The sequence below is a fragment of the Bactrocera dorsalis genome, chromosome 6 (genome assembly GCF_023373825.1).
Source record: "Bactrocera dorsalis isolate Fly_Bdor chromosome 6, ASM2337382v1, whole genome shotgun sequence".
Classification (NCBI taxonomy): domain Eukaryota; kingdom Metazoa; phylum Arthropoda; class Insecta; order Diptera; family Tephritidae; genus Bactrocera; species Bactrocera dorsalis.
Window position 1 is genome coordinate 30,531,740 of NC_064308.1, and position 16,242 is coordinate 30,547,981.

General features: G+C 38.7%; 1 protein-coding gene across 1 annotated transcript; it reads right to left on the bottom strand.

Annotated features, from left to right (window-relative positions):
- Window positions 1-1,216: 1,216 nt before the first annotated feature.
- Window positions 1,217-4,445, bottom strand: LOC125779734 (zinc finger BED domain-containing protein 4-like). The gene is made up of 2 exons (XM_049461006.1): window positions 2,821-4,445; window positions 1,217-1,232 (listed from the first exon to the last, which is right to left on the bottom strand). The coding sequence occupies exons 1-2, from the start codon at window positions 4,443-4,445 to the stop codon at window positions 1,217-1,219; spliced, it is 1,641 nt and encodes a 546-aa protein (XP_049316963.1).
- Between the last annotated feature and the right edge of the window lie 11,797 nt (window positions 4,446-16,242).

Genomic DNA, 16,242 nt, shown 5'->3' on the forward strand with positions numbered 1-16,242 from the left:
CTGAATTTAAACGTGGTCGCAGGAGCTTGGAAGATGATGAACGTCCTGGGCGTCCAAAAACTGTAACCACTAACGATAACATCGCTAAAGTTCATCAATTGGTACTAGACGACCGCCGGATTAAAGTTAGGGAAATAGCTGAGATTATGAAGATGTCAAAAGAAACTATTTGTCACATATTAAACCAAGATTTGGGCATGAGAAGTCTGTCCGCGCGTTGGGTGCCGCGTTTGCTTACGCTAGACCACAAACGTGCGCGCATGAACATTTCCAGCGCTTGTTGGCTCAGTTTAGAGGCAATAAGACCAAGTTTTGGCGCCGATTGATAACTGTAGACAAAACTTAGATTCATTATTATACGCCCGAAACAAAAATTCAATCTAAACAGTGGATTGAAAAGGGGGAACCAGCCCCAAAAAAACCTAAAGCTGTGTATTCGGCTGGGAAAGTGATGGCGAGTGTTTTTTGGGACAGCCATGGAATTATTTTTGTCGACTATCTTGAAAAAGGAAAAACTATAACAGGAGCATACTACGCATCATTATTGGACAAGCTAAAGGAAGAAATTTCGAAAACTCGGCCACATTTGCAAAAAAAGAAAGTCTTGTTCCGCCAAGACAACGCACCATCTCACACCTCAACAGTCGCCATGGCGAAAATCCACGAATTGCGGTTCGAACTGCTTGACCATCCACCTTATTCACCGGATCTAGCACCATACGACTTTTTTATTTCCTCAATTTAAAACTGCGCTCGGCGGCCAGAGATTTTCGTCAAATGAGGAGGCAATCTCTTTCGTGAACTCGTATTTTGCAGACAAAGACGCCAAGTACTATTTGGAAGGGTTGCAGAGATGGGAGCATCGCTGGGAGAAGTGTGTGGAGTTACAAGGAGACTATGTAGAAAAAAAAAAAAAAAATTTTAAAAAGTCGCGTGCATCATGGTTAGGTCGGTTATTTATCGGACAGCCCTCGTACTTATTATTTACTTAAAGTTATTACATATTGAAATTGAGTTTAAAACAAAGAAAGTGTCAATTTACATTAATATTGTATTCAGCATTTTTAGGCAGAACGTTAAGTGTTCTGCTTTGATTTTATTATGCCTTCTTGTGAGGGCTACAAATATTGTTTAGTTAAGAATGGTTTATTCCAATGTGAACGGAAAAAGTATATCAATTTCTTAAATAAGCAAAAGCATTAATAAAGATTTTAATTTATGAGGCCGCACAACTACAAAGTGTAAAGATTCAATATTGTTTACAGTTATGGTCAAGTGGATGTGTGGAGGCTGTCATTAACTCCCCCCTCCCTAAGATGAATCGTCCCCGATTCACTATTATTTTGAGTTAATTTATGTATTTGATCTAAAAGAGCATTATATGTGACTTCTTGCAATTGCACATTTTCTATTGGTTTGAGAATTTCGCGAGATTTTTTGAATTTTAATATTATGTAAGTTATGAAAAGTATTCCCAAGATTAAAATTATATACCAAAAAATAAGAATGGACTGTGATATGCTTATTCCGTTCTGCTAAAATGTTTATATTATCTAATTTTAACAGTTTATTAGTTGTTTCAATATATTCTAAAATTTCAAAATTATTGATGTGGTTATTTTTAAGATAATTCCAGATTTTTGTTTCTATATTTTCATAAGTTTGATTATTAATTACTGTATTATTTTCAAATGTTATTAAATACATATGTTCCAGTTAATGTTTGATTGTCTACAATATTTTTTTCTGAAATTAATATTGCTCCTGGTTTTATTTCTTCTATTTTCAAATTTTTCTCTTTTAGGTTTTTACATTTTCCTTGTTTTTTATTTAATATTTCTGACAAACGTGTATTTTTTTTATTTAATTTGCAATATGTTTTTGTAATTTCAGTTTTACAATTTTGTATATTAAAAAATTTATTATTACAATATTTTATATTCTGATCAATTATAAGCTTACCATCTAATTGAGCGATGGCTCTCACATCATAGTATTTACATGTTGATTCTATTTTTGGGTATTTGATATAAAGTATAATTATATCTCTTTTTTGTGCTATTTTAAATTTTGAAATGTCCATTAAGTCTGTAATGGTCATTGTACCATGTTGGTAATATGTTATGTTTTTTAATTCATCAAAATGTAAAATTGTGGGATTTAAAATTCCTATTTTCCCAAATGTTATTGTATTTATTATATTTTGTAGTTCATGTATAATGTATTGATTTCTTCTTCTTTCGATTTTTCTGGCTGTGTTATCACTTTTTATATTATTTATTGTATCAGTTAATTCTGTTATTACTTTAAAAATTTCTGAATTTGTAGTAAATTGTTTATTGTTAGATCATTTAATCTATCATTTATTTTTATGAAATCGTCATGATTTGGAGTTCCTGCTATCTATTTCCAAAGTGTACCTAATTCATTTATTCGTCTTTTTTGTCTAACATGGTTTTGTTTTAACTGTCCTAATAAAGTTTCAATTAATAATATTTAGGGGTGTCCATTGCGGAAATATATCGATTTTTTTTCCGATTCAATGCATCGAATATATACATCGATGGTGTTCGATGCATCGTTTAAGAAACATCGATGTTTTTTCAAAATCGAGTGTTTTTTTTTTTAAATTTAAGAAAATGGAATTATAAATAATAGAATTATAATAATAAAAATAATGTCATTCTTTATTAATACCAATATTCCTTAGGGATAGTTTGCAAAAATAAAAGCTTGTTTAATCTCTTGCCTTTAAGCCTATTTCTCTGCTGAGTTACGATTTGGGCCGCTTTTGAAAACAGTCGCTCTGACGGGACTGACGTTCCCACCATGGTCAGATATTTATATGCGATTGGCTTCAATTGTGGGAGCTGTATCTCCAAGTCCTTCCAAATTTCCAATGGGTTTTCAGTGAGTCTACCCACTGGGCAACGTAGATATATGGCCAGCTCATCAGAAATAGTGTCATCGGCCTTTGACAATTTCCAACTTTTATGGACTAGCTTGTGGTGGTCCTCCCACAATGAATAGTTATCCTCATTTTTATCAGAAAGTTCCGATGACTCCGAACCTTTGGTCGTGTTGTGGGCTGCGGCTTTCATGAGATCTTTTATTTTTCCTACAGCAGCAGAGCATGCAAGCGGATCCGTAAAATGCATTTTCTTGAATCTGGGGTCCAATACCGTGGCTATAGCGAGGGGAGTTACGTTTTCGATGACACCCATTCTCTTCTGAATCTCCTTAAGAACCAGAGACTGTAGCTCTTTGGCAATCGAGTCGTCGAAGCTCAGAGGCTTAATTTTTAAAACGAGGCAATGAATAAGTGGTATTACTTTGCTGCTAGTGCAATACTTATCACCTGAGACCTCCTTCGTAGCAGCTTCTATTGGACGTAGTACCTGTAGAACTGAACTTAGATGTGCAAGTTCTGACGCATGCAGCATAGCTGGTGCATTTTTGTGTCTGATGATTATATTGTTAACAATCTCACGAAGTTCGATGAATCGCTCAATCATATAATATGTGCTATTCCATCTAGTAGGCACCTGTTGAATTAATTTAGTTTCGTCTGAGGTTGATTTACGGAGTTCGTTGCTTGCTATGTTGCTCTGTTTAAACCACGTCACAACATCTTTGACTTTGCTTATTAACTCGCGTAGTGGTTTGCATTGTTCTATTAAATTTTGTGCAACCAAGTTTAAAATATGAGCAAAACAAGGTATGTGCTTTTTACCAAAGGCTAGCTCTACAGCTTTCACCATATTTGGTGCATTGTCCGTCACCACAGCCGAAATTTGGTCTTTGTCAATACTCCATTCGTCGCAAGTGTTCAGCAGCATTTCAGCAATGTGTTGTGATGTATGGCGTTCATTTGATTGGCTTACTCCCAGAGTGATAGAAAACAACTCACTGCCAACACCGAAATGAGCTGTGACTCCAAGAAAGCTCCTCATGGACATCGATTCTGACCACATGTCAGTTGTCAAAGTCAGATTTTCAATGCCCGACAACTTTTCACGGATGATTCCTGATAGGGCGGCGTATTTGTCATCAACCCAACGAGTGAGTGTTGTTTTATTGGGAAGTTTATAACGCGGCTCAATCACTTTAAGGAAATTGCGAAAGCCTTCGTTCTCTACAATAGTAAATGGCTGATTATCCTTACACACCATATATACTAAGGCATTATTAATTTTAATAGTTTTGTCACCATTGGCCGAGAAAGCATAAATCTCTTCAAAACTAGCTTGAATAGTTTTTTGGCGTTTTGGTGGACCAACAGTTTTATTTTCAGGTTCTTTCAAGGCGTCACTTCTATCTGCTTCTTTAGTGGGTTCCTTTATAGATTTAAAACTTGTTGAGGGTAAAGAATCCGTAATTTTTGTTGAGCCATCATCGGTAAGCTCTCGGAAAGCTGCCTTATGAATATTTTTTAGGTGCCCCATCAGGTTGGTTGTATTTCCGCATGATTTAATGTTTTTTCGGCAAAGTCTGCACTTTGCCAAGTTGTTTCCTTGCGTTCTTGATTTCAACGACTGTACTATCGCAAATTTTGAAAACTATGCACGTCAAGAAGAACTTGGACCCGGTAGAAAATATGTCGATGTGAAGAATTTCTCCACAATATGTTGGTATGGGCGTTTGAGCAATAAGCTGCTTCTTTGGGTGCCGATTATACTTCGCCCGCGAGCAAGTTCGACAATTTCCCACAAATTGTTTAACTTTTTTCTCCATTTTTGGAAAGAAATAATCCTCTAGAATTTGTTTTGTGTTCTCCTGCGCTGCTCGATGCGCTCTGTTATGTTCAGCAGCGATAATTTCCTGCTGCTCATTCGGATTCGTAATGTCGTTAACGAATTTCTCCGTATGTCTGAACTTAACTGTTGGAAACATTTCGACCAGTTTGTGTTGAAACTGTGCAAGTGCATGCAGATCGCAGTATATTGCGTTTACTGCTGTTGTGTTTACGGCCTCCTGTAAAAGTTTTAATAAATCCTTTTTTTCTCGGTAAGAAATGATATGCCTTGTCTTTTTTCCAAAAATTATAAAAGTTTTTCTTTGAGGTTCTGTACCTACCTCCACAATAATCTGGTTGCGGAAGCAATTTACCGGTTTTTCCGATCTTTCAATTGTATGGGTTGATGATTCCTCGCTATGAATTGTCTCGACGCTCGTGTTATCTAAAGCATTTATCTGTTGCCTAGATAGAGCGTCTGCCACCACATTTTCCTTTCCTGGTTTGTAGATTAGCTTTGCGTTGCATTCGTCTATGAAGGCTTTCCATCTTTTAATTTTCGAATTAGGATTCCTATCCGAAACCGCAAAGGTCAGCGGCTGGTGGTCAGTATAAACATTAAGTTTTGTTACGCCAAATAGGTAGTTTCTAAGAGCTTTCAATGTCCATACAATAGCTAACAATTCCCTTTCATTGGTAGCGTAATGCTCCTCGCTCCCGGACAAAGTGCGAGAAATCATGGTAATCGGTTTGCCCTCCTGAGAGAGGACGGCGCCTATAGCATGAGCCGACGCGTCAGTAGTTAGGTCAAATGGTTTGTTAAAATCTGGATACGTTAGGGTTACATCCTCTGACGCTAAAATTTCTTTTATTGTTTGGAAGGTCTTGGGACGCAGTAACTCGACCGTTTTCGCCTCTCATGATGCTTGACAATGGTTTTGATATTCTAGCGAAATCCCTTATAAAACATCTATAATAACCCGCTAAACCTAGGAATGATCTGAGTCCCCTTAGAGTGGTGGGCTCAGGGAAACTTCGTATTGTGTCGACTTTGTCTGGACACGTTTTTACTCCTCCTTGTGAAACCAAGAACCCCAGGTATTCGACCTCAGTCCTAAAAAATTTGGATTTTTCAACCGACACTCTCATGTTGGCCCTAAATAATTCATTTAAAATTGATTCTATATCTTTCAGATGCTGCTGTTTGTTTTCCGAAAAAATAATAACATCGTCTACATAAACAAAACAGCTTTTCCCAATATGCTCTCTTAATACGTCGTCTATGGCGCGTTTTTTAATCCAATAGGTAACCGGCAAAATTTATACTTGCCCTTCTTGACAGAGAAAGCTGTTTTTTCCCTATCACGCTCCAATAGTTTAATCTGATGGAAACCAGATTTTAAGTCCAAAGTGGTGAAGTATTTACTACCACCCAAATTGGAAAGAATTCCTGTTATGTCAGGAATTGGGTACTTATCACCGATAGTTTTTTCATTGAGCTTCCGAAAATCAATAACTAATTTCGGCTTCGCCTGTCCGTTTTCGTCTACCCCCTTTTTCTTTACCACCCATATAGGGTTGTTAAACGGTGATCTTGATGGCCGCATAACTCCATTTGCTAACAAGTCCTTGATTTCTTTGTCCACGAAATCCGCTACACTCAGTGGGTACGGGTATAATCTTGAGTAAACTGGTGTTTCGTCCTCCGTGCGAATTGTTGCTATCACTTTTGTATTGTATGGTAGTGCCTCATTGGGGTCAGCAAAAACCCCATTCATCCTTTTGATCATCCTAGAAAAATCTTCCCTAACGTCTGTTGGTACTAGATTTGTTTGAAGCCTAAGATGGCTTACGTCATGACTAGAAATGAAGAAGATTTCCTCCTCACCAAAATCAAGTGTTCGATTTAAGGTCAATGTTCGCATGGACCCTGTTTAGTATGTCGAGCCCAATCACGCCATCAAATGATGTTAAGTCCGGTAAGATGGAAAATTCTGCCACTACGCCAAATATTTTTATGTAGCATTTTTCCATGATAGAAGTAACCCCGTGAATAGATTTTACAGAGAATGTGTCCTTGAAATGTTGTGTCCTTAAAGCCGGTGTTGGTTTCATATAACTCCTCGACGCACCGGTATTGATAAGGAGTTTCACTTCCTTCCCTCCTAAGGACTTTAAAATCCAGGGTAGGAGGGACCTTCCCCTAAAAAATTAAGTTGATCTAAACTTACGACATCCGCCGCTTGTTCGGCTTCTGCACCATGCAATGATTCACTCTGTAGCTCAACTTCCTCCTCCAGATGATTAACACGTTGGATCTTTGGTCCTGTGTAACGCCCAGAATTTGCTGGACGTTTTTTTTGATAGCCCTGTTGCGTTCTATTACTGTTTCCTTGATAGGCACCTCGGTCTCTGTCAAACGATTGGTGTTTAAATTTTGATAAGGATGGATCAACGTCCATTGGTTCCGCTCTAACTAGTCTGTCGCTGTCACGTCCGTTATTTACCCTTTGATTTTCCGTAAAATGAGGTGCATGTCCGGGTTTGTACTGCCTATTACTATAGTAGTGTGGGCTCTTATGAGCTGAGGGTGGATCGTAAGTGTTTGTCCTATGGTTGTTCTGGCTTGAAATTATATTATTATTTTTTTTAATGTGGTTGCCCTCGACGTTCCTGGCAGCAAAACTGGCCGCGAACGCATACCGCTCATGGTTTGAGTCTACCTCCTGTGCTAAAGCAAGAGCAGACGGAAGGTCAGACGGCCGTGAAGCGAAAAGAATATCGCATAAGGGCTTCCTTAAGCCGGAAATGAAAACTCTTAGGGCATCTGCCCTATATTTCTCGTTTATAATTTCTGCCACGCTACTCTCGTAAGACATTATAGTCTTATTAGCTAGTAACGTTAGCTTATTTTCTACCTCATCGTAGAATTCCAGACAGGACCTAAAACCCTGTCTTACGGTAGATAATTCCTGCTCTATAAGATATACAGGACGTTTGTCCGCGTACGTAAAATCTAAACGTGCTATAATGGCATTAAAATTCAGCACAGTACTAAATGATGAGAGGACCGCATCGGCAGCCCCTCTTATTTTGTTCCTCAAAATGGTAACTGCTTGGTAGTGTCGTTCACTGCCATCGTACCTTTTGAACAGTTCATAACCGTTATGCGCCGCCTCGCGCCATGACACATATGTGCCTATGTGACCATGAAATTCGGGAAGTGATTTGATCGCATCAAGCGTTATGTCACATGTCACTAGTGGATTTACAGACTACACTTTACACTTTAAATTTCTAAAAAGGTCTTCCAGACCTTCACTCATTAATTTTTGTTCTGTCACTTTCTTTTATTTTATTCACAATTATTGCTATATTTATTCCAGAAAACGAGCATCTCACTTACCCTTCCATTAGATTTGAATAGATTAAGATTAGGTTCAGGTTCTTCCGGTTAGTTGATCGGGCCAAAGGTTGTCTCTTCTTTAAGTCCACGTTGAGTCCAAGTAGTTGATTGTTGTTGATTTTAAGTGAACCAGCTGTCGTAGTTACACGAGTCGAGTTAAGAACTTTCGCGGGCCCCACGTTGGGCGCCAATTATTCAAATGTAATGTTTAATTCAAAATTACTTTATTTGCCGTCATCTCGGCTTAGTTGTCAAGTATAAAGTGAAACTTATAATTATCCCTAACTTAGCTCAAGCCACCAACCCGCATCGCGTTGTGGCTCCTCTGCTGACGTTTTGCTGACCTTGCGCCTCGTGCATGGTGTTAGTTTACTTTGATGTCTGGCCAATGTTCTCACGCAAAATGTGCTAACTTAGCGACATGTGCAGAGTGGTAGGCTCTTATTAAAACTGTCGGAGTGCTTAACAATTTTAAAATGATCGAAAAAACTGTTTCGCGACTGCGACTGCTGACGACTTGCGAAGCAAATATAACGCTTTTGCTTTGGTTTGTGCAGCTGATCAAACACAAGCAAAGCAATGTGAAAAACTGCAAACCAATGACTGCCAAAAGTGCTGCGCATTTTCCTGATAATTGTTTTCTGCTTTTGCTTTGCTTGCGACTGCTGCTTTTTCTAAAGCATAAGCAAAAGCAAAAGCGAAAAAAATTATCGTAGTTTTTTAAACACTGGCTTAAAATATTTTGGCTGTCAACGTTTTCGAGTTTGTCGTAATTCAATAGTTTGGGGTTAAACAGTCCTAGTCTAGAGAGTTGCATTCCCATTTCTATGTCTTCTATGTATTCCAAAAATTGCATTAGCTCGTATAAAAGGGCGTTAATTTGGTTCTGAATGTTTATACAGTACTAGCGCCTATCTCAAGGTAGACAGACATATATGCTAATTGCATTCTGCCCTACATCGCTACATACAAAAACCGGTTTTCGCTAACTAACAAGTGATAAACAATCGCAAGTGATAAACAAACGCTCAACCAAAAGGGAAAAGAAAATAAAACAACAAAAACAATACACGTAAAACAACACAAATAACCTTTGGTTGACATACAATATGCCTGACCCACCTGACATTTGGAGGAGAAACCCTCCAAATTTAGATGAATCCAAATTCCTAATCATAACTAGAACGGAAAATGAATCTTTCAATGGATTCATTAAAAAAATTATAGACTACACATGTGATGGTGAAGTAGAAAGCTGCAAAAAGACACGCGCCGGCACATTGTTAGTAAAAACAAAAAATACGACTCAAGCAAACACACTACTTAAACTTACCTCAATGCATAACAATATCTCAGCTAGTGTCTCATTACACAAAACACTAAATGTAAGCAAAGGAGTAATTTACTGCAACGATTTACGCGGAATAAACGAAGCAGACATACTCGAAGAGCTAAAAACACAAAACATAAGTGAAGTCAAAAAAATACTGAAAAAACACAATAATGAGCTAATCGAAACAGGTCTAATTATAATTACCTTCGATTCCCAAAAACTCCCTGAACACATAAACATCGGGTATGAAAGGGTAAAAGTGCGCACTTTCATTCCCTTACCTACCAAATGCAACAATTGCCTACGCTTCGGTCACATCAGCAAGTTTTGTCAAGGCAAAAAGCTATGCAAAAACTGTTCGCAAGTCTGTCATTTAAATCTGGAATCAAACGAAGCTTGCAATGCTCAACCAACCTGCGTCAACTGCGTTGACAACTTTCTGGGAGACGCAAATCATGCGTCAACAAGCAAAATTTGCCCTATTTTCATCAAAGAACGGGAAATACAAGCTATTTAAATGCTACAAAAAGTCGACAAAAAAACCGCGCACTCAATCTATATAAGCCGACATCCTATAAACGATTCAATGTATTCTAAAGTCACCAAAGCCCAACCTGTCTCCCTTCAAACCAACCATACCCACAAATCCCATACAGCACTCACAAATCAATCGAGCAGACCAATAACAACATACGACGACATAGCGACAACCTCACATGGTGAAAACCCTACCACATACACACTTCCAGCACCAGCACGCAAAAATACTTCATTTAACTCTCCAAGCACCAAAATCAAAATACTTCCAAAATCCACATCCCATAGAGCTATATCAAAACTGAAAGCAGAGTTAAAAGCAAAAAGCAGCAAAATTAACAACAAAACTAACCATCCAAACCAAAAATCAGCTGAAACACTCGACATCGACAATAGCTCAGACTCGATGTCGTTCGACCAAGACCTCTAAACAACTCCGCTTAGTTTATCTAGTGAACTAAAACGGGAGTTATACGATCATCCTCAATGAACCTCAAAATCCTTCAATGGAATTTGAACGGCTTCAAAAATAACTTACATGAATTACAGATCCTCATCAAAACAGAAAATCCAGACATCATAGCCTTACAAGAAACCCACCACAAAAACGAAGATAATAAAATCAGCAACTATGTAACAATAAAAAGCCCACCATCACCGACAGCAACAGGAGGTGCAGCTATCTTGATCAAGAAAAACATTCAGCATAAGCCCCTCCCCGCACCACAAAACACACAAGCAGCCATAACAGAAATTTACCTAAATTTAAAAATATTAATAATATCAATATATATTCCACCATCCCAAGCCATTCCACAAGCTGAACTGGAGATGATGTTAAATCAGCCCAATAGCCACAATATTATATTAGGAGATTTTAACGCACACAGCCAGCTATGGGGATCTTACAAAACCAATACAAGAGGGAAGGATATAGATCTAACTTGACAATCCTCAACAACGGTGCACCCACTCACCTATCCACCCACTCCACCTTCACTCACGTGGACATTTCACCAGCTTCTGCGAGCCTCACAAGTTTTCTGAGTTGGAAAACACTAAAAGACATGCACGGAAGCGATCACTATCCCATAATCATAACATATGGCGACAACACAGAACCAGCAACTAAAAAACACATTTCACGTTACATTGTAACTAAAGCTGATTGGCCAAGATATCAACCCTGATAAACTATAAAATAAAAAACTATGACATATCTAACAACGTAAATAGTGAAGCTTCGAAACTTAGAAAATTAATAATGGCAGCCGCAAATGAAGCTATTCCTCATACATTCCCACAACACACCACAAAAAAGAAAGTGCAATGGTGGAACGACCACTTAACTGAACTAAGGTCAACCAAACAAAATCTCTGGTATATATATTTAAAAACAATATGACTAGCGAAAATAGAATAGCCTACAGAAAAGCGAATGCAATGTTTAAGAAGCAAGCCAAAGCCGCTAAAAGAAAATCATTCTTTGAATTTACCAGCTCAATAAACAATAGAACATCAATGAAAGAACTATGGCACAATGTTAATAAATTATACGGAAATTACACTACAAACACCATCAGGACTATAAAAGATAACTTTAATAATACTTTTACGGATCCTAAGGACATAGTAAATTCCTTTGCCAAAAAATGGTCGTCATATGCAAGTGACAGCAACTTCGACAGAAAATTTATTGAACTGAAATATGCACACAATGCAACAGGATACATCACCAACGGACAAAACAAAGACGTACAAAAAATGGAAACAGATATTACTTTATCAGAATACTACACTGCACTAAATGCACTAAAAGGCAATATCCCAGGTCACGATAAAATAAACTACAAAATGATAAAAAACCTGCCTCTCGTCGCGACACGAAGGCTTCTAATCCTCTATAATAAAATACTAAACACGAACATCATCCCACAGGAATGGAAATTGGCAACGATTATTCCACTCACAAAACCGGAAAAAAAAAAAAATTCTCTAGAGGGCTACCGACCAATCTCACTAATTTCATGTGCCAGTAAACTGATGGAAAAAATAATAGCAAACAGGCTCATCTGGGTTACGAATAAAAAGAAACTATTGTCACAAAATCAATTAGCATTCAAAAATGGCAAAAGCATCACGGATGCACTCCTTTTTATAGACTGTGTAACAAACAAAGCACTATCAACTAGTAACCATATTTCAGTGATATCCATTGACTTCGAGAAAGCATTCGACAGAGTAGGCATACACACAATTAGAATGCAGCTTCACGAATGGAAGATAAGTAAAAAGATAGTAGATTACATAACAGCCTTCTTAACAAAGAGAAAGTTTAGAGTACTGCTCAATGGACATTTTTCCGAAACTTACACGCTGCAAAACGGGATACCACAAGGATCCCCACTGTCAGTTGTTTTATTTCAAATCGCTTTCGAAAAACTTAACAAAATTATACTTCAACACAAAGACTTCAAGCACTGCATTTATGCGGACGATCTATACATAACAGCGAAATACAAATCAGACCAAAATTTTCGCAACAATTTCAACGAACTAAACAGGGATATCAATGATTGGTGCCTAACAAGTGGAGCGAAAATTTCAACCACGAAGTGCAAAGCTTTGCACATTTGCAGAAAAACAACATGCAACCCCGTAACCATAACACTCAACAATACAACACTCGGCTACGTCGACAAATTAAAAATTCTAGGGCTTACCTTCGATAAAAAGTTAAGCTGGTCAAACCTCGTTGAAAACCTGAAAAAAGATCTAACAAGCAGGTTAAACCTAATAAAACGTCTGACAAGCTTTCACAGCAACTGCCATATAAATACAATCATAAACATCTTTAAAGCCATTTTTTTGCCAAAGTTAGATTATGGCCTAGCTATATACGGACGTACTGCTAAAGCATTGTGTTTGGTATTGATAGTATGCTAGGCTTGATTGGTAAGTGTCAACTTGTCGCCTTCATGATATTGTATATGATGATATTTTTTGGATTTACGTCCTCTCCCGAATTCTGTGGCGTCTTCCTGATTTTTATTCAGGTTTTATCTATGCCGTAATAGACTTTTCGTTATACGGTGTCGCACTATTGTCGAAGATTCTGTTAGAACTTAGCACGATATTAACCGTCGCGTGGGCGCCTATAAGCGTGTTTTTTTTTCTTTCTGATAACATAGAAGTTATCACGACCGACTGCGCCAATTACGTAATTATGGCCCTATGCCATAAAAATAAAATAAAAATAAAAACTCAAAATTATTTAAGATTTGAGTGCGTCTTTATTTGTTAGATGGTGACTTAAGACTAAATTTTCATTTTATCATCCGCAAGAATGAACTTAAATTCTTTCTTTTGAAACATAAACCAAAACTGCAAACAAAGCAGTTTTGCCATAGTTATCTAAATTATTTCTGTTGAAAATTTGTTGTGAGTGTTGTTTTACCATAGCCGCACTCAGAGCACTTGAACATTAAGATCAAAGTGCTGTAAACAAATTTTCTACTAAAACTGCAAACAAAGCAGTTTTGCTACAGCCACATTCAGAGCACTTAGAGCATTAAGATCGAAATACTGTAAACAACTTTTATGAACAGTTATGGTATGCAGAGTTTACTTTTAAAGTTAATAGGTGGCAACTTTAACAAGATAACACATTCAAACTGTGAGCAACCCTTCAAACAGCTGATTCGAACTGTCAAAAATTGTGTAGCTACAAAAATATTCACATGTAAGCAATGCCTCGCAGAAGTGGAAAAGAAAAATTACTAAAGCGACTGTGCTTAAAACACATGTTGGAATTGCTGCTCCAAGATTCAAGTAGGTGCACATTTCTGTATTCATATAACTTTTATAATTTTGCGCATTAATTTAGGCAGTGAAGATGAGGACTGCGATATTCTAACGGACTTTAATGTTAGTGCAGCAATAATTTTGTCCTCAAGAAGATGCAGCCACGTAAATGTGCCAAAATCTACAAATTGGATTGACACAATCCTTCCCAACTTCGATAACAATCGTATGCGGCAAATGTTACGACTGGAAACTACGGAATTTCAACATATTTTAAGCTTAATCAAAGAAGATACTGCTTTTAAAAATAAAAATTCGGTTCCTCAAATGCCAGTGGAATTGCAATTAAAGATCGCACTTTTCCGTTTTGGTTGAATAGTGCATCCATCAGAAAAGTTGCAACCTTGTTTGGAGTTGGAGATGGAGGAACTGTGATTACAGTTACAGACCGCATTATTTCTGCCATCGTAAATTTGAAATCTAAGTTTTTGTGTTGGCCAACTAGGGAAGAAAGACGCAAACTTGTAGCCAATACAATGCACGAGCTGCCAGGGTGCATTGGCTATGTCGATGGCACTGAAATACGTTTGTCGGAATCTCCAATTAAGGATCATGAATTCTATTTTTCCAGGAAAAAACAGTATTCCATGAAAATGCAAATAGTGTGCGACTAATCTTTGAGAATTCAACAAGCAACAATTGGATATAGGGGCAATGTTAGGTTAGGTTAGGTTAGGTAAGATGGCTGATCAAAGATCTCACGTAGACTAACAGTTAGTCCTTTGTGATGCCAATGAAAAGGAACTCCCGTGTTCAGACTTAAAGATTGGCGAAACGCTTTGTAGCCAATACAAAGTTACACAGATGCCTAACTTCAACACCCGCCAGTTCGGTGGGGTGTCCAAAGGTATGCGTCCCCAAGTGTCTGAGTCTTGACCTCCCAAAAGCGGGACAGTCAAGCAGGAAGTGCTGGCTTGTTTCTACCGCATCTTCTTCTAAACAATTTCTGCAGTCGGCATCCGGTAAGATTCCCATTCTTACCGCATGTAGGCCAATAGGACAGTGGCCTGTTAAAAGACCCACTAACAATGAGAGGCTAGCCTTACTGAGGGCCAAGAGTTCATTGGATCTCTGACGATCTATTTTGGGCCAGAAGGCTTTAGCAACCGCACAGGTGCCGGTGCTGGCCCAGCGTTGGACGAGCATCTGCGTGGCCCAACCATCTAGTAGTAGACCACAAGAAGAAACAGGAGCACCGATCCGTTCCCATTCTACCGATAATGATTCTAGGGTACCTTTCCTTGCTAACTCATCAGCTTTGCAATTGCCTGCAATTCCGCTATGGCCCGGTACCCACACCAGTCTAATCACAAAAACTCTAGCTGCTAGAGCTAACGACGTTAGACATTCTTCGACCAACCCTGAACGCACTACGAATGAGTTCAGGGCCAATATAGCCGCCCTACTATCTGAGTGGATAGTCACTTCTCTGAAGGTGGATGCACTCCGTAGCAGCAAATCAGCTGCTACCTTGATGGCTGCAACCTCAGCCTGGAATACACTACAGTAGTCGGGAAGTCTGAAACAGGAGCTGATGGAGAGCTCCCGACAGTAAACCCCCCCACCAACCTTCCCCCCAAGCTTTGACCCATCCGTGAAGAAGCTTGCTGCCCCCCTCCTCCAACGGCTTCTTTCCACCCACATCTCCCTCGTCGGTATATGGGCAGAGAAGGAGCCGTCAGAGTTCGGTGTGGCGACTCCATGATCCAAATGATCCGGTATGCAATCAAAGTTTGTAAGGATATCCGAGTGACCAGATGCACGTTCCTTTAAGAAACCAGATTCTCTAAGTCTGATAGCCACCTTCGCGGCTATGCATCTACCGGCAATATCTACCGGCGTTATATTCAAAATTGCATTAAGTGCCATGGTTGGGGTAGATCTTAATGCACCACATATGCTAATTAGCGCAGCCCTTTGAACGCTTTCGAGTTTCTTGGCCAGTGTGGTCTTCCTTAAAGCCCTCCACCACATGAAGACACCATAGAACAAGATGGGCTTTACTATGGTGTCATAGAGCCAGAGGACCACTTTCGGTGAGAGACCCCATCTTTTGCCAATAGCTCCTCTGCAGCAGTATAAGGCAATAGCTGCCTTTTTTGCTCTCTCCTCGATATTCGGCTTCCATGAAAGCTTCTTATCCAGTATGAGCCCTAAATATTTCACTGTATCCGCCGGTTGCAGGCGAATACCTCCCATTTGCGGCAACGGTGCCGCCGGGGTTTTATATTTTCGGCTGAATAAAACCATTTCTGTTTTGTTTGGATTAATGGCGAGTCCACTTCCGACCGCCCACTTTGTTACAACGCTGAGATATCCCTGCGTCAACTCGTATACGGTGCTAAGGAACTTTCCTTTGACCATAAG